Below are 19,950 nucleotides of genomic sequence, written 5' to 3'. Positions count from 1 at the left end.
GTGTCAGAGAGGTGCCAATTAGAGAAGACATGAAAGTCACTGGCACTGTAATAGAAAGAAGAAAAGCTGGAATGTTGAGTAATATGATCTCAAGTCAGACAGCAACGAAGCCTCCAACTAATTACTTTTGAAGGTTCCCTACTTTTTATACCTAACAATGTCTCAAGAGTTCCAGTTATTTCCCAGTTGGTTTGCTCACTTTAAAACAGCCAGCATCTTCCAAATGTTTGTGTGTCCGACTAAGTGCCACAAATACTGAGCATTTTATATCAAAAATAAGAAAAATGACATGTAGAGAATAAACAAACTTTATTTGATAACAGTATTACAGAAAGCAAAATATCACTTAATACAACTTCAAGCTGCTATAAATCTAATTTGGCATCTTAACTATACACAGAGTCAACAGCAAAGAAATTGACATAGTTAACAGGTTTCTATACAGGTTTCCCCAGTGGCAGCCTCAACAAATGGTGTTGCTTTTTTATTACCTACAAGAATGGACCCACCCCTTTCCCTTCGTATCCTAAAAACCTGTATTGATCATTAAACTATCTGAAACATATACCTGCTCAACATCAGAAATGTCAGTTCTAACATGTAGACAATGAGGTTTAGTAGAAAGCAAGCATTCTACACATGTACTTGAAAGGGAAGTGCTGACATTTGGAAACGTTAAGAAAAAAAGCACTAAGGTTTTAAGCTGCCTGGGTCATCTTTTATTGGAAGGGGAGAAAGCATTTTTTTCCATCCTTCCTTATCTGGAATGTTGTAGACAGCAAAGTGTCTGAAGAGTTGAGCATTGGCACTGCAGTGCAAAGGTTTCTAACACACAGTGCTCAGTCAGAAGAAACTCGTTTATAACTCTCTCTCTTCTATAGACTATCAGCACCTGTTCCCCACAGAAAGGAGGAGACCCTCAGAACAGAAAGAGTTATAAGGTGTTAGTAAAAAAAAAATCCATCCAGTCAAAGCAAAATTCTCAATTTTTTTTTTCAAATTGTATGAAATGTTTTGTTTTTACAAAAAAAAAATCTTCTGTTTTTATGTTATCTGATAACGTGTATTTACCTGAATAAGCTGAGAAAATCTGTAAATTACTCCAGTAACAGACTTGAGTTGAAATATTTGGAAAAAAACTACATCTAAATTAGTCAAAGATTCTCCTTTCTGCACAACTTCACCTGTTCCAGTGAACAGTGCTATCAGAATACTTTTTGTTCACTCTCATATGATCAAGAATCATTTATAAAAATGGCAGGTAGTTGTGCAAATAAATCAACCCCTCTAAAACCTCAAAAAAGCTAAGAATGTTAAGAAGTGGTTATAAAAATAAACAAGAAAGATGTAAGGGGACTATATAGACCAGGGTAGTTAAGGTAGTGTTTGGTGTTGGCATTTCAACCTTGAGTGTCTGGTCATTGTTGCTAGGCCTGGTGAATTCAATGCAGTAGTGGTAGTATCACCAACTTGGAATGGTCAAAGTTCTTCATGGTCACAAAGTGGGTCGCTTTTTTTTTTTTAATTCTAAAAAAAGAAAGTAAGATTATGTAAATATTCATGAAGACTACCGTCTTAAAACACAATATTACCTACAAGACCATAAGAACGATCATACTGGGTCAGACCAAAGGTCCATCTAGCCCAGTATCCTGTCTTCCAACAGTGGCCAGTACAAGGTGCTTCAGAAGGAATGAAGAAAACAGGTAATCATCAAGTGATCCATCCCCCTGTCACCCATTCCCGGCTTCTGGCAAACAGAGGGTAGGAGAGTCCAGAGGTTGTTTTCCCATGCAGATCTTTCATTTCAGCAAAACTTCCTGAGTGATACAAGAGCTCCTGTCTCCCCATTCATAGAATAAATTGCTTAGTGTGTGTGGGCTAGACTACTGCGGTAAGTCGATCTAAGTTCTGCTACTTAGCTGGGTTGATGCAACTTAGACTGACTTATCGCGATGTCTACACTGCGCTGCATTGACGGGAGACGCTCTCCTGTCGACTTCCCTTACTGTTCTCGGACTGGTTGATTACTGGAGTCAATAGAAGAGTGCTCTGCAATCAATTTAGCGGTTCTTCACTAGACCTGCTAAATCAACACCCACTGCATCAATTGCAGCAGCACCGATCTACTGGTAAGTGTAGACTGGACCAGAGTCTGTTGCAGCTCGTATTATTTTTCTCTCTTTGTGACATTTAATAGTTCTTTTTAAAAAGTCTGCTGAAATTTTTATTCTACAACTTACTGGACAAATTTATGTTTTCAATGAATTAGTTCTAGGTAGCCAGGTGTGATTTTTTGCATCTCTACCAGCAAATGCAAGAGTATACATCAAGAATTCTCCTCCAATCATAGCTAGGGCAGAGCCTTGACTGGTCTAGATACAATAATCAAGACTGGATGCCTTTCTGCAAGGTATGCTTTAGTTAAACACAAGTTACTGGGCTCGTAGAGTGGTAAAATAAATGTCCAGTGAAATATAGGAGGTCAGAATAGACGATCAAATAGTCCCTTCTGGCATTAAAATCTATGAATGGAAGCATGTACAAATGAAAGCCGGGAAGAGGACTATTATTTAGAATTCCTTCACACTGGTCCTATCGGACACCCATATAATCCTTTCAGAGTAACAGCTACGATGGAATTGCTGCACTCATTCTGTAGCAGGCAAGCACCCTCAAACGTGGCAAAACACTGCTTTGTAACTACCAGGGACAGTTTTATACATACACAATGTATGTCAGACCTTTCCAAAAGTCATAGTGATCTTAATAGTCTCAAAGGATTCTGCTGATTTGCCTGCAGGATTTTCTCTTCCTCTATGCTGCATTTGACAAAAGATTTTACTACTTTCTCTTCTCAATGAAAATCAATTTCACAGCTGGTCATCACTTCACTTCCTTTCAGTGGAATGACAGCACGGCCCCCTCATGTCAAGATAATTTCCTCTTCCCACAACACATACCCAGGAGATTCTCATAAGGAAAACTGTTACTTTTTCTTCTTATGCTGGGTCATTCATTGGCCAGGTATATTACTTGGATTTTGGTAACACCCAAAACTTGCTAAAAACTGTTCAAACACATCAAAAGAGGCAGTCCTTGCCCAAAGACCTTAAAATCTACACAGACAACACAAAACAAACAATAAAATCACTTGATAAACTGGACAAGAAGCTAGAAAATCTTCGTTTCCATGTGGATCAGATTACTTGGGGAATATCTCACCTTTTGAGCTCTGTTTGTGCAATGTAGGAGGTTTAACACCTGCCACCTCTTGTCCTTCTATTCCAGTGGTTCTCAACCATGGCCTGCTTGCACACAGGTGGCCCATGTGACATCCTCAGGGCCATAGTATATATATTGCGTGAATAAAGCGCAAATAACACACAGTTGCACATGCAGCCTATAATGGTAAATAGGTTGAGAACCACTGTTCTACTCAGATTTAGCTATACAGACTCACTGTGAGCAGAAATGTAACAGTTTCAAGATGCTTAAGAAAGGATATTCCTTTTTATGTTCTTTCTAACTGAAAGAGGCAACATTTCTTATTGTTAACTGATAGAAACAGGGTGACCAGACAGCAAATGTGAAAAATCGGGATGGGGGTGGGGGGTAATAGGAGCCTATGTAAGAAAAAGACCCCAAAATCAGGACTGTCCCTATAAAATCAGGACATCTGGTCACCCTAGTTTGAAAAGGGGACAGGATATGGTTAAAATCCAGATAATTAAAACTGTATTCCTACAACAAAGAACTGCCACTGCAACTCAAAGTAGCATACTTCCATGCAAAAGAAATATAATAATGCTACACTGGCTTCCTTTAACTGCTAAGGGAAATAAATATAAATACAAACTGATACCAATGTTTAGATCGGTTCTGTTACTGTTTGACCAGCCCAATCAATAGCTTTTCCTCTGAACTGAATTTAGAGCTACCGAAAGATATCACATTAACAGCAGGAAAATTACAGTCCTATTAAATCATCCAGTATGGCAGAAGAAACTCAACCTTCCTGCACCCCGGTCTGCCATGGTGTCTCAACCCTGACATAGAATTGATGAGACAGCACATTCAATTCAGAGCTCCTTCTAGCATTTCTGCTGCCAAGTATGTTGGTGGTTTTTGTGACATGGAAATCTTTATACATTAGGAAATGGACTGACACTACAAATGTACTGTCTGCCTTTACAAATATGAACACTGAGCACCTTTTCTCCCTGGTGGGTGAGCAACTGGCCACCGTGAACCTGTTGTTAATTACTTAATACCATTGCAGATGTTAGGTAAATATCTGGGATGTTCTAAACCTATGGCTTATGTCTGTGTATGCTTAAATCTAATAAACTGCAGGTTTAGGGAAGATTCATGCAAATAAGTGTGCTCTCTTATCAACAGAATTGCTGTGTTCCTATTGATTTATTCCTGACACTGCCTGAATTGAAATAGTTAAGCTGCCCCTGCTGGGGGTTCTGAAAACATCAGGTAACAATATGGGAGAACAGAATCATATCCATAAAGTTTCTGTGAAGGCAACTAACATCCCAAATGCCTAAATCTGTAGTAAAATTAATTATATTCATCTAAAAAAATATATAAAATCTGCTAAAGAAAAACTTGGGGATAAATAAATTGAATAGTGCTCCTAAAAGCTGAAGAGACTTTTATAGGTGCATATAAGTATAGCATTAGAAACTCAAACAATTCTGTTGCGGCACTGTATTAGCAACTAATTGCCTACAAATTCTCAGTACATCAATACTAACATTTAATTGCCTATACTATCTCCTCCTACTCACAATGCTCTGAAGCAACAGTGACGACAAAATGTCCCTCTCCAGCCCTTATGAAAATAAGCTGGTTATCTCTCATGCAATTCTGGCCTCGATCTAGACCATTTATGAGGAATTATTTACTGAGTGGTGTAAACGGCCCTCATCTTTTCCCAGGATTAATTGACTAATCCACCTGGTCCTGGCCCACATTGCTTCACTGCTTAATTAACAAGAACAGAACAGATAGTACCACATTTCGTCTCATACCTCCCATGTATTTTGAATGGCACAAAAACATATTGGGACTGTAAATCAAAACATCGGAGCATCCAGTAAGATATTATATAGGTTATTATGACACTATGAAATTCAATCAAAATAAAGAAAGCATTCTATTTATTCCATTCTCCAATCAATCCGATATGTAGCCAACAACAGTCAGTATGACTAAATGAAATTTAAAGAATCTAATATAGCTACTGTTTTAAATTGCCCATTATTTCACTATTAACACTAGACAACCCCTAGGTAAATAGGGAGAATGTAAGAATAAAACATTCTCACTTTTAAAACAGTAACTTCTGCTTTTGGCCCATAGTGCTACTGGTCATTTAGTTCTTTTATCACAGTAGGAATAGATTTTCTAGTTTTAAAAATTCAACGAGGATGTGAATTTTTCCAAGTTTTGTTACCACTATAGGAACATACTCTAATCCCAAATGTCCTAACACCAGGATATACAGTAATTTCCCATCTACAGAAACATTCTGAAATGAGGACATAACAGATCAGGATTCCTTAAAATACTTCACTCAACTGATAAGCAGCTTAAATACTTTAGCCTCCAAATTGTTGACCCCTGACCTGTCCTTGGATTGTTTATAGTTTTGGGTAAAATATAATTTATTTTCCAAGCGTGCTTATAGGAATAATAATGGAAGTTATTGAAGCTGTAACAGCAAGTAGGAAAACAGAAATAATAGGGTTGTTAGGATTATATCCTATGTGAGGCTCACAGGTAGTTTGTGGTCTGACAAACGAGGATGTAGGGGGTGACCCTGGGTTGTATATTTTCGCCTGCTCATGATGAGAGAACAAACAATTGCAGGACTGTACATGGTCTCCATACCAATACAGTAACTATTCAAACAATGGAACCCTAAACATAAGGCAGGTATGATACGTGTGAGTAGGGAGTTTGCTTCATATTTCATACTTTGCAGACTTTGCCTGAGTTGTGTTTCCTGCAACGTACTAAAGGTAACATGATGGGATGTCAGAGTAAATGCCGTAACAGGACTTTGTGACAAAAATTGGTGGATATTTTTTATAGGAAACTTGAAATTAAATTTGAGAATGAGTTTCAGAGTGGATTTTAGATAAAACCGCACAGTACACTTGAGATTATAAATGACTGCTCCAATGTGCCAGTTTTCAGTGACACACACGATAGATAAGTGTACGCTTTTTTAAAAAAAGCATCTATTACAAAATTCAAGTATGGGTATATTAAAGAAAGATGAAGCAACTTTTCAAACTATTCTGTATGTAAAGGGCAATTGTGAGGAATAAAGACCAATGAAGATGGCCTTCTATCTCAGGCCTAGTTGTACTATTTTGCTTGATGTTGCAGTCTTCCTTACCTTGACCTTACTCCTCCCCTTCCTCAGCAAGTTCAGTTTCTTTATGCACCACTACCCTCGTGACAGACATGTCAGGGTGCTGCTCTTTGGCTTCTTTGATTGCTTGTGCCAGTGCCTACAAACATATTGGAAAGATTTAGTTGACCAATGGCAGAGTGAAATTAAAAACTGCACTGGAGTGGTGGGCTAATGACAACACATTATGATACCATTTAATCCCACAGTTATACAGGACTAAACCTCCTGAGTCTAAAGGGGCTCAGGAAAGGAAACTGAAGAGGAAACCCCTCCTTTTCTGTCCAATGCTGGAAACTAGATAAAAAATACCCTCTATCAATCTAACAACAGATTTATATGCTGGTTCAGAGAATCATTCAAGTGCAGGGCTGAAAGGGACCTTGAGAGTTCATCTAATCCATTCCCCCACACTGAGGAAGGGGAAAAAACAGGAACAACATCATGGTAGAGCATATAGATCACCATATCAGGAGGAGGCAGGGGATGAGGCATTTCTAGATCAACAGAAATATCCAACACACAAGATCTGGTAGTAATGGGGGACTTTAATTACCCAGATATCTGTTGGAAATATAATATGGAAAAAAAACAACAACAACAAAAAAACATTCTTGGAATGTAATAGGAACAACTTCTTGTTTCAGAAGGTGGAAGAAATAACCCGGGGAGCTGCCATTTTAGACTTGATTCTAACTGAGAGGAATTGTTTGTGACTCTGGAAGTGAAAGGGAAGTTGGTGAAAGTTATCTTGAAGTGATGATTTCATGATTCTGAGGAAAGGAAAGATTGAGAGCAGAAGAATAAGGAAATGAAAGACTGTAAGCTTTTGACCTGCTGCAGACTAGCAATAGAAAGCAGACTCACATGTTTGCCTAATAGAATGCACAATATGGGAATATTACATATAATAATTTCCCCACTTCTGAAATTTGTGATATGATTTTGTAGATCATCTCCAAAGATTACAGAGAGTAGACAATGAGGTTATATTCCTGTATTGGTTTCTTTGTGAAAAATAATATTTTCAGGTGTGAAATTTCTAGTATTGTTCTGTTTCATTTGAGTACTAATTGCTTAGATTCATTAGTGATTATTTCCTTATTTGCCATCCCTTAATGGCCTTCACTCTCGTATTGGAGAGTTCCAAACCATTAGATCAAAGGGAAAATTCAAGTGTACAAAAAGATAATCAGGGGCACTTATTAAATTCCAAATAGTTTTTAACTAGGGAACACTTTGAATGCAGCAAACCTAAATTGGGTCTGTACTTTACATCAATATTCACACTGGAAAGCCAGCATGACAGGACAGTCACCGTGACATATGTCTTTAGCTGTAGGTACACTGGGAAAACCAGCAGGGAAATCCCTTGGTAGTGATACACCGGGAGTACTTCCTCCTATCCCCATGCAAAGAGCTTCAAGTTAGAAGTTTCTGGGTACACAGTATATAGTAATTCTGCAAGAAAGGCACTAATATTTTAGTAAGGCTTCAAAAAGTAAATAGTCACAGAAAATTATCAGTTCTTGATTGTTGGAAGAGGTTTTGCAGAATAAAGTGGGGATGTACTCAGTGCTAAAAAATAAGCTTCTTTCAGGGTCCTCCTTGAAGTTTTATCATATGGTAACTGGACCACACTTGTTATCAACACCCATACATTCCTTTCCACAAAATCTTACCCCCCACCTTTAATTTACAGGAATACTGAAACTATTAAAATACATTTCCTTTAGTTTACCAAATTTTCCTGGTTTGAGGGTCCTCACCTCCCCATAATCTTGGGAAAACACTGCCACAGTACCAGTGATTTACGTTCAGGGAGAGAAAGAAATGGGTGAAATTAATCCCAAACTGACTGATTTCATTTGGCATTATGTTAGGGGGAAAACAATTTGAAGTGGGATAGCATGCAACAAAGGAAGCAGATAGTATCAAGTGATGTTAAATGAAATCTAGAAGGCCATGCGTCTGACGAAATGGGCATTCACCCACGAAAGCTTATGCTCCAATACATCGGTTAGTCTTCAAGGTGCCACAGGACTCTTTGTTACTTTTTACAGATCCAGACTAACACGGCTACCCCTCTGATATTAGAAGGCCATATTACTCTCACTCCTTCATGCAAGGTGTTTTAAAGTAACAGACAAACAATGTAGTTTGTCAATAAATTGATATATCCTAACTAAGGGACAAGGAAGGTGTGTATTAAATTAAGAAAAGCTGCTCTCAGACACACTGAACTACTTTTGCCCAAGAACAATGGATAGTCTCAACAAAGACCAAATTAACTTGATGGATTAGGCAGAAACTTGCATACCAAGCCATGAAAGTGCCATACGTGTGGCTTATGAAAAAGGGAGACTCCAAGTGAAATGGGGACGGGTCTGATGGAAAATACCTTTTGGGAATGTGATCCTTATATAATATGGTAATGAATTCCAAATACCAAAGGCTTGAAAAACAAGTGAAACTGTAGGGAGATGTGCTTTGCTGTCTCTGGATTTCTGCTCGTTCTTTTTGATGATACAGACTAACACTGCTAACACTCTGAAACCTCTTTTTTCTGTAACTAAGCTAAAAGTACCTTAGTTCAGCTAAGGTGAAACTTAATTCTATATGTTAAGTAAATGGTTTCTTTTGACTCTGTTTTTAATATATTTTGTTTTATTAAGAGATGTACTGCTGCAGGTGAGCCTTGCAGTTACTCAGTCTCGACTTGCACTCACTCAGTTTCAGAGGAGAAATGCACCTGCAATCTCAAAGGAAACATACACCGTGCAAAAGAGTTTTTGGAATCTACATGCCACACTTGATCTCAGTCAAGAGTCATGGGCAATGATGTCCTACCTGACTGAGCTGTGTTGCTATGGAGCTGCAGTGAGTGAACCAAGGGAAGATGCCAAAGAACCAAGTAGGAGACAAGAGTTGGAGATACTGTTTCAGAACAGTAATAAATCCATATACAGCTTTAAATGACAAAACAGCCTAACAAACTATACTGAACCCTAAAAAGAATACAGGGTGCAGCAAAATAATATTCTTAGCTTCGAGTGCAGGGGGTTGAAGAGGGCCATTTCTTGAACTAATAGGATAATGGGAGGGAGAGGAAATAAACAGAACTGTGAAGGGAGATTGGAAGGTCAAGGAAGAATGCCAAGGTTAGAAAGGAGATGCACTGATTAAGGATAAAGAGTACGGAGTCTTATTAAGAAAACTTGTGGACCCAAAAGGGAATGCTTCATTAGTACGGCTTGGTGCTTGCTGTCATCTTTAAAACCTGACAATTTTATTACTAGTTTGCATTTTAAGCAGCACCATGTAGTAGTATTTAAGGGGCCAGCCTGTTTAGGTGATTGTCATGGCTACAGGGCAAAGCAAACGACACCTTAGATCCCTTTAACCCCTCTGAGTGTACTCCTTAGGGAACAGGCCTGGCTTCCTACACCTCACTTTGGTGGAATCTTGAAGTCTAATCACTCAGAGTGGATCTCTGGGCTGCAGCCCCTTGGTTCCTAGTCATGTTAATGACATGGCTCAACTTGCTTTTGGCACCTCTAACAGTTTTCCTTTGGGAGCCCGTGAGAGTAAAAGTTTGCACTGATACAGGAACAGAACCTTGACACAAAATATTATGACAGGTTTCAGAGTGATAGCCGTGTTAGTCAGTATCAGCAAAAGCAACGAGGAGTTCTTGTGGCACCTTAGAGATTAACAAATTTATTTGGGCATAAGCTTTTCTGGGCTAAAACCCACTTAATCAGATGCATGCAGTGAAAAATACAGTAAGCAGTCTATGTATAAATATAACAGCACATGAAAAGATGAGAGTTGCCTTACCAAGTGGGGGTTCAGTGCTAACAAGGCCAATTCAATTAAGGTGTAAGTGGCCTATTCTCAACAGTTGACAAGAAGGGGTCAATATCAAAAGAGGGAAAATTATTTTTGCAGTGCTAACGAGGCCAATGCAATCAAGATGGACGTTGCCCATTTACAACAGTTGACATGAAGGTGTTGATATGCCCATCATATTCTGATGTGAGTATGATACTTATAAAATGTTTTAGCTGATTGTCCTGGCTACAGGGCAAACTACACCTTAGATCCCTTTAGTCCCACTCAAGGGTACCCCTTAGGCCAGTGGCTCTCAACCTTTCCAGACTACTGTACCCCTTTCAGGAGTCTGATTGGTCTTGTGTACCCTAAGTTTCACCTCACTTAAAAACTTCTTGCTTACAAAAAATACAAAAGTTAATTTTTTGCACACTATTACTGAAAAATTGCTTAGTTTCTCATTTTTACCACATAATTATAAAATAAATAAATTGGAGTATAAATATTGTACTTACAATTCAGTGTATAGTATATAGCGCAGTATAAACAAGTAATTTTCTGTATGAAATGTTAGTTTGTACTGATTTCGCTAATGCTTTTTATGTAGCCTGTTGTAAAACCAGGCAAATATCGAGATGAGTTGATGTACCCCGTGAAAGACCTCTGTGCACACGTACCCTTGTGGTATGTGTATCCCTTGTGGAGAACTAGTGTCTCAGGAGAACAGGTTTGGCTTCCTATACCTCACTTTGGTAGAACACTGAAGTCCAATCACTCAGAGTAAATCTCTCAGCTGCATCCCCCCTGGTTCCCAATCATGTTTGACAACTTCCTCATCCTCTAAAGCAGTGATATACAGTAACTCCTCACTTTAAGTCATCCCGGTTAATGTTGTTTCATTGTTACGTTGCTGATCAATTAGGGAACATACTCATTTGAAGTTGTTCAATGCTCCACTCTTACATTGTTTGGCTGCCTGCTTTCTCCACAGCTGGCAGCCTCCCTATGCACCCTCCCACCCCAGCACCTCTTGCCAGATCCCGTGGATCAGTGCCTTTTCCCTCTTCCCTCCCCCCCCGCAGCAATCAGCTGGCTTGCGGCATTTCGGGGGCAGGAGGGAGGAGGGATGACTCGATGCGCAAGCTCCCTCTCCCTCCCCTACGCCACAAGCCAGCTGATTGCCCTGGGCAGGAGGCAGGGGGAGCCTGTGCACCGAGTCCTTGCTCCTCCCCCCTTTCTCCTAAACACCAAAAGCCAGCTGATTGCCCCAGGCAGGAGGGAGGGGGGCGGAGCAAGGCCTCAGCATGCCTCCCCCCTCCCTCCTGCGCCTCCCCCCTCCCTCCTGCCAGTGGCAATCAGCTGGCTTGTGGTGTTTAGAAGGGAGGGGAGGAGCGAGGACGCAGTGTGGGAAGTAAAGGGAGAGGAGGTGGTGGGGAGAAGAGGTAGGGCAAGGATGGGGGCTTGGAGGAAGGGGGGAGTGGGTGGGCTGAGGATTGAGGGTTGCAGAATAGGGGAAGCTGCCGCTGCTGCACAATGTGCTTCTCCTACAGCACCTTCAGCCTCCTTGCCTGCCTCATCTCCAGTGCCAGTGGGCTGTGCCTATGTAGGGTAAGGCAGGGGCACCTCCCAACTATAATACTGTACTGTATCTACAGTATGTTTGTAAACACACAGCACGTGCACACTACTCCCCCCTGTGTAGTATTAAATTGCTTGTTTAAAATTGTTTAAAATGTATATAATCCCTTTTGTCTGGCAAAAAAAGCCTTTTGTCTGGGGAAATTGGATTCGCTTAACATCGTTTCACTTAAAGTCGCATTTTTCAGGAACATAACTACAACGTTAAGTGAGGAATTACTGTACAATGCCAACAGTCAAGAAGGAATCAATTTCCATGGTATAAGTTTGTTGGTATTATGAACTTCATAGATGCTTTGCAGAGTCAATGGTAGAGGAATCTATAATTTGTCATAAGCTAAATATCATGGTGAACTTTAGTACAAAAATGTACTGTGTAGTCAATACTTACAACTTATTTTTCTGCTTCATACTGTTTATTTCAATATAAGAGGAGGACTTGGAGAACAGCAGAGGGAATAAATGGAGTTTTATTAAAGCTAAGGTATTGTCTGACCTTTTCAGATGTCCCAAATGTATTAAATACATCTCAGGGTAGACAAAACCCATGCCTAATGCTAAACAGCTCTGGCATTTAATTACAAGCTTCAAGGAGAGATTGAACTTGTCATGAGCCACTTACTACAGGCACATCAAAATTTGAAATTAAATTTACTCAGAGCCCTCAGTACATTATAATTAAGAAGTGAAAATTAAATCCTTATTTGTTGATTTGTATACCTGCCATCAACTTAGAAACTGGCTCCAGTGCAACATCATGTAAAGTGCAGACTTTCTTGCCTAAATAACTCAGTGATAATGATTTTTTGTTTCAGCTTTGTCACCATCGCCTCTTAAATGAAAAGTTATGCAAATAATCTGAGCAATCACGATCCCAAGGGACAAACAATTGCATTTTTCTGATTTTCCTGTTCTCCACTTTTCAACGTCTTTTTTGGTATGGGACAGGTGAAACAATATTCTAAGCCCTCTCTCTCATGAGCATGAAAAAAAAATGGTGCTTGGTTTTGGGTACCTAGTGCTAATAAAGATTAATTTATCTGTGCAAGATTCCAAAGGAATCCAATTGAGTCCTATACTTAATTTATTGCTAATATACATGAACACACTAGGAAATATTGGTTTTCTTGATATTAAGGGAAAGATCTTGGTGTCCTAATATTAATCAAAACTTGCATCATCACTCAGAAGACTGAGGATCCTCCCAGGAAATACATATGATAGCATAATTAGTTGATGGAATTGACGTTCTCAGAATCTACTTGCTCCTATGAATTCTGCTGAGCTCTTCCTTTTCTGTATTGCCCAGCTCTTAGAGGGACATGGATGACATACTGTAAAAGGGGACGGCATATGTACTCACCTGGTCATGGTCAATATCTGCATCTCCAGTGATGACAATGCGCTTCTCAATCCTTGTTTCTGATACTCCACCTTTTACTGTCTACAGATGGCACAAAACAAAGAAATTCATCTTTAAAATGATTCCACATAGGTAAGGAGGGAGAATCATAAAGCACATCTACTTCTACTCTCCAGTGCATAAGTGGGAACAGAGTTGGTGTGAAAGGGTTGCAGTTAGATTCTTGGTCCTACATCTAAATCATCCTTTCTTATGGTTAACTGTATAGCAGTGATGTCCAAGAGGAAGTTGCCCAAGAAGACCAACCCGCAGAGGAGTCCTTAAGACATTATCTGAGATCAAGTTTGGACAGATATGGAAATGGGGCTGTTAGATCAGGGTTCCAGTCGTCTTTGTCATCATCTTGGTGAGTGACAAGTTATCTGAAACTTCCTTAACTGCTGTGTCTCAGCTCAACTGTTCTCCACAGAATCTCACCATTATCGGTGCAAAATTCTCTCTCGTCTGCAGTTCCGGCCTTCGTGCATCTTTCTGCCTCATCAATTAACCATCTGATTTCAAATCTCAGATGAAAACTTCATTTTTGTCTATTTAATGCTTAAGGCATTTTGGGAAACAGTTTGTACAGAAGATACTACAGATGATAAAATTGTATTTTATATAAGTATTTGGCCAGAGATGAGATTAAGTTCTTCCTTTGAGATTATAATAAACCAATTGTTCTTTGAAGACAGTTATGAAAGACTTCCATATAGCAATCAAGAACAACATTGAGATTGGAGGTACAAAATTTAAAGCCACTTTATTTTGCATTAATCAAGAGAAATGCGTTATAAGAAATACTGGAAATAATTCCAGTATGAGTCCTTTGAGAATTCCATAGGAAGATTCAAATCCTTTTGGCAGTTTCTGTATTTCAAACAGATGAATGAAAAATTCTGGATGCAAAATTTGAGCCAACACTGGAAAGTGCCTAGAATATTTGGAATCCAAAGCCACAATTTACTGTAATTATAAAGAGGCTGATAATGGCGATGTAGCAAATTTACTATCAGATTGCTCTTCCATACTTCTCTTTGACCTCCTGGCTGACAAAGTATCATCTAATTTAATTTTAAAAATATGGCTCCTTTCAATAAAAGGATATTTTCTAACAGGTTTTTTAGCTCCATCTGTACATTTGATAAGAGAATGAATTTTTCTGTTGGAAAAGAGGTGGCATTTTATTCCACAATGGCTTTTCAAGATTCTGATGGTGCTCAAGGATTCTAAAAGCAACAGGAAGTTGAAGAGGAGCTGCTCACTAAACTTTCTGATAAGACACTTAGTCTTAAATTCTTAGTTCAGAGTTTATTTTTTGGTGACTTTCATTGGACAATTTCCAACATCCTTCACTCCTGATCTATTCTGTGAATATATTTTGCTCCCTTTAGGATATTCCATTATGAACTTAATTCTGTGAGCATTGAATTACTATCTAATAAAATTAAGATTCTTGTCCTGAAATAAGATTTACTGTGCACCTTTCACTTCCCCTCTTCCTGTGTGTTTCACCATGAACTGGAGTCCTTCTTGAAGTTTTTCCTTCTAGAACTGTATTAGAAAATCATCAGAATTCAGTTACTCTGTTTGCAGGTCTCTTTTAAAAACAAAAACATGTTTATTCACCATTCATGAAAAAACACATTTGTCAGCTGGAAAAGTGTCACACAGGACAGAAATGGAAACAGACCCAACTTCTTGCTGACTTTGAGCTTCTTGACTTTCTCTGAATGCTGAACATTGAGGACTTGATTCAGCCCTAGCATATGCCAGTTTCTAAAGCAATCCAAGCACCAAGTCCACAGTAGCAGAATCTGCTTAGAAAGGTAACAAAAAATGATCAATGCAGTCCTAAGAAGATGAGTAAAGAGGAATGAAGCCAGGAAATAAGTTGTTTCAGTATATCCCCTGAGCTGACTCCATTAGTGGGGCTTCTCCAGAGCTCAGACACATTAATTACCCCTTCCTCTGGCAGAACCCCCAGCAAAGATAATCAAGTAGTGAGATGAACAGAGTCAGTAAAGGCTGTGTCCCCAAAACTCTCAAAAGCCAGAAGTAACACCAGCTGCAGGTACCGCAAACTCTGATTATATTTCTCTCTCTCTTCCCCAGTTCTCCCTCCTGATTTCATCTGTAATATTGCACTAAGACTTGGTTTAGGGAAGTCAATTTTAGCCCAGAACTGGGAATGGCATGATCCATTTTAAACATCAAATTTGTTCAGTGATTTGTGAGGAGTAATCATTTTGAAGGAACCAATGTACATTTTGACAGGGCTATTTTTTATGCACAGAGAAGTTGTCAGTTTTACCTTAGTGATGTGTGTGGTTGTAGTTGTAGAAACTGATTCAGACGTTATAGTCTGTGCACTCAACAGCACACCAGCATCACCACCTGCGCTGCCATCAAACTGTAGACAGTTGGGAAAAGGAAAACAAAAGTGCATTTTCATGCCTAAGGATTTAAAACTTGTGGCTTAACAAAACACAGTTAATGCAACATTCACTACTAATACCTACATAATTCTCCTTTAGTTCAAGTGGAAGAGTGCTTTTGGAACAGAAACGTCTCTGTTCTGTACCCCATGCTGCCGGCATGGTTTTGCTGGCAAACAGAATGACCATATGAAGACAAACACAGGTTTGATACACATTAGATGACTCTAGAATAAAAGCTAACTGTTTTGCTGAATCACATCAACCATTTTAACATGTCCTTTGTGGACAAAATTATAATCAAAGTTACTCTTCCCTTTGCGGAGCTCAGAGGTGAGTTAAGTCAGATCTCGGAACCCATACATTTTTAGACAACCAGATCCTATTCTATTTGATTTTTTAAAAAAAAACAAACCTTTAATGTTAGAATGATACTTGCTCTTCTGTCTACTTAGAGTCATTTTAAAATTGTTCCATGCTAACAAAATAATCAGTGCCACTATAGGGAAGTGTTGATTTGTTAAAAAATAACATTAATATGTTATCATCTCTCTTAAATTTGGAGTTAATCATAAAGGCCAACTTGTAAACAGCATTATAAATGATATTCCAAATCACATGGCTCCTGTACCTGTGGAGATTCATATGTGATAGTTTTGGTCTCTGTTTGAACAATTGGGACTTCCTTGGTGGAGATTTCTGTTCTCTGTGTGGCATCTGAAATGGTCACCATCTCGGTCTTTACTACCGGAGGCTGTGGTGGAAGAGATAGGATAAAATCAATCCAAGGGACATAAAACAAAGATTTGCATAGTGGGCTAAAATGAAATAGAACAAAAACACAGTAGTGATAGAATATATATTAAGAATGTCTCCCACATACACACACAAAAACCACTATGAGAAAAATAAAGAAAAAGAAACAAATAGCACACCAGCCCATCAATACCCGCTCTACAAGAATCATAGGAGATCTAAGTTTCATGTCTTAGCCAGTAGCAGACACTGAAACCAGATCATCATCACTTCAATACTTCTTCAGATGTCTATTTAAAAATGTCTGAAGGACCATCAGTGGGAGAATCTTAGTTCAGCTACAGTTTCTTCCATCAGAAGAATGTTGCCAGTGTTACATAAAATAAGCCTTGCATTAAAAATGGAGAATGAAGTCACTACAATATTTGACACATATCCCTAACAGTAGATAAAAACTTGCAATATTTTCTAAGCATTTCTAAAGTTTAATTTTATTTTTTAATGTAAGCAACTTCTGGAGTAGACAAAACTACTGTCTATGGATTTTAAATAGCATATAGCTAAACTACAGGTCTAGAATCAGGTTTAGGTACCAACTATTTTCCTCTGAAAGCAAACTTTAAAAAGCCATTTTAGCCCTTGTAGTAGTTGATATTTTTTCAGTAGCATTCTCTGCTTGGGAACCAAAAAGCAATGAAACTAGAACTCTGCAAGTCAGTAGAAACTAAAATGGTCTTAGACATGATGGACCAGATTAGACATCTAGTCAGATTTTCAAAAGAACCTAGATTCCTAACTCTCATTGAAATCAATGGGAGTTAGGCACCAAGCTGCTTCTGAAAATCCCACTAAGCATCTATGTGCATCTTTAAGTGCCTTAATACTCTTAAAGATCTGGCCTGTTTTTCTTATATTCTTAGAAAGCATGTGTGGAGCCCAACATAACCTTGGAGAAGCTAGTTTACTCACGTTCTCAACCACAGGAACAATTGTGGCTATTCCATAAAAGAGGAAATTAAGGTGGTCTGGTCTTCAACTGGAGCCAAGTACAATGAGGAAAAACCTTAAATGACTGAAGGGTGACACCACAAAAAGAATTCTCCAGTGGCCAAGGCTTCACAGAGTTTACCATCTGTACATGGTCCTCTACATTCCACTTTACTCCTCCTTCCTCAAAGGTTCATCTAATGATTAACCCCATTAAACTTGTTTCTGTGCTAAAACAGATGGCCATAATTCCTTCTGGAACCAATTCAGGCTTCCACTGGTACTAGAGGAGACTGCTATAAAGCAACGATAGATGTGCCATCCCCTTACTGCCTAACCTGCCTTAACTGTAGGTGCTCTTACCACTCCCAGCAATTTGTATCAATATAGATTCCAGGCACTGCTTTCATAATAAAAAGATTTAGAGAAAGAAAAATTTGTGGATAGTAAGAAAAAAAAACCTGAAAAAAGCTGTGAAAAATTGTTTTTAGCATTTATAATTTAAATAACTTTCCAACTACATCTACAAGTCATGGGTGTGTCAAAAACAGCCAACAAAACAGACAAGACAAGACTTGAAAACATTAAAGACATTCAATAAAAGTAAAAATTATGTAATAAGGAAAAAAAGGAGATGGTACAGCCATAGAAAGGTTTGCTTTACTGGGCAATTCCTATTCATTCCAGCAAAAAAGCTAGAAACCATGACTGAAGGAGGCAGAGTTTCACTGCTCATCAGTGGTATCCCCCTTCCATAAGATTTGAATCTTGGTGAACACCTGAAGAGCTGGGAGAACAGGAGAAGAAGAAAGGCAGGTATATTTCCACCCCAAGGAACATAACATCTCTATATAATCTAGTTCTCAAGCTGTGCTACCATTTACCTCAGAACAACAAATTATTTTTGGCACAACATCAATGTCAACATGAGACACATCTCCGTTTATTCTGAGCTGTTCTTCCTCATCTTCTGCTCTCAGGTCTTGCTTCCCCTCTTCCATTACATTCGTCTCTGCAGTTTTAATGGCAACTGCATTTTCCTGGGCCAAAGCCTTTGCTGTAACTTGCGTGTGCTCAACTGTTACTTTACTGCCTTCTTGTACAGTTTCCACACACTGTATTATTTTTGTTGCACACTCCTCCATTCTTTTGGCATCTTCATTTTCTTCTTGTTCTTCCCTTATGGTGTCCTCAGCCGCCCTGTGATGGGGCTGATACTCTCCCACCACTTCATCCTCACTCTCACTACTGCTGCTGCTGCTGCTATCTGATGACAATGAAGAAGAGTCCTTTTTTGACACATGTTCCACCTTACGGGTCTCCCCAGCATCAGTGACAGCTTGCATTTTCCCTCTGTTGATTTCGTCTATGACTACAGTCTCTTCTATCCCCACCTCTGCCTGTTTCTTCTCTTCCACTACGTTCAGAGTCTCATGTGAACTCTGCACAAAAAACACGGATGAAGAAAAACAAAAGTACAGTGTATGAATAAATCAAAATGATGAAAACAAAATGAACTGATGGCTGGTTCATGTCATGTAGAGAACAATGGTGACTGTGATGGTTAACTGAAAAAAGGAAAGAAAGAATGAATGAAGGTGGATCAGAAATGTCAGACCCGAGTTAACTATGGAAAAATCAGTAGAACCTTATCAGCATCGCTGGCTCCAGTGCAAGGCCCTTCTGCTCTGGAAGGAAGTTTCTGTGAAACAAAAAGCAACCAGAGGACACAAATCAATACGTGTTTTAAACACCAGATGACACACACATTTAACATCTCGTAGACAAAACATGCAGACACTCTTTCATTAACTCTTATTGATGACACAGTACTGTCTGCCTAAAGAGAGTTTTAAAATGTATGCATTCTGAAAACTCTGTGGGTATAACTGTTCGATTCAAGATCCATACAGAATTTACAGTTGTTTGTTTTCTACAAGCAATTCTTTAATCTAGTTTGTAAAATACCTATTTAAGGGTTTGGATACCATTGGAATCATGCAAGATCTTTACCAAAAAGATTTGGAACAGAAGCATAAACATCAGCCAAGGCTGCTTCCTACTGCGGCAATCAATTATTTACTGCAAAAATAGTTAAATCAGTCATCAAGCAAAACTTAAAGAAAAAAAAGTCTTCACACACTATTCCAATGTCAGTCTCTCTCTCTCTCTCTCACACACACACACACGCCCCTTGCATTTATAAATGTTTTGATGACTGGACTTTATTTGGTCTGTTGCTTTAAGGAATTTGGCAGATCCTTTCAATAATTTTATAAATTGCAATAGAATATCACAACGAGAACTTTTAGAATACTCTGATGTGAGAATGTCAAAGGGACCATGTTTCAAGATTACCAAGAAGACCTTATTAAAATCTCATTTGGATAACCCAAAATGCGAGATTAAAGAAATTCTATTAGCATTTGTGCCATAACAAAACAATTTGTGATGGGTAT

At 38.8% G+C, this 19,950-nt stretch overlaps 1 protein-coding gene across 14 annotated transcripts in view; it reads right to left on the bottom strand.

Annotated features, from left to right (window-relative positions):
* Window positions 1-292: 292 nt before the first annotated feature.
* EPB41L2 (erythrocyte membrane protein band 4.1 like 2) overlaps window positions 293-19,950 on the bottom strand; it is a 253,122-nt gene continuing 233,464 nt past the window's right edge. For 8 of the 14 annotated variants that reach the window (XM_054021563.1, XM_054021553.1, XM_054021549.1 and 5 more), the window contains 7 exons: window positions 19,140-19,193; window positions 18,376-18,933; window positions 16,380-16,502; window positions 15,625-15,723; window positions 13,272-13,352; window positions 6,422-6,536; window positions 293-1,527 (listed from right to left, as the gene is read on the bottom strand). In XM_054021563.1, the coding sequence (XP_053877538.1) occupies window positions 6,429-6,536; window positions 13,272-13,352; window positions 15,625-15,723; window positions 16,380-16,502; window positions 18,376-18,933; window positions 19,140-19,193 (1,023 nt within the window). In that variant the 3' untranslated portion in view covers window positions 293-1,527; window positions 6,422-6,428. The remainder of the gene's footprint in view (window positions 1,528-6,421; window positions 6,537-13,271; window positions 13,353-15,624; window positions 15,724-16,379; window positions 16,503-18,375; window positions 18,934-19,139; window positions 19,194-19,950) is intronic. The other 6 variants (XM_054021556.1, XM_054021554.1, XM_054021557.1 and 3 more) reach the window with 2 other exon arrangements.

This window comes from Malaclemys terrapin, chromosome 3 (genome assembly GCF_027887155.1).
Source record: "Malaclemys terrapin pileata isolate rMalTer1 chromosome 3, rMalTer1.hap1, whole genome shotgun sequence".
NCBI lineage: Eukaryota > Metazoa > Chordata > Testudines > Emydidae > Malaclemys > Malaclemys terrapin.
Note: the sequence above shows the minus strand (reverse complement) of the source record. Positions and strands in the feature narration are given on the sequence as shown.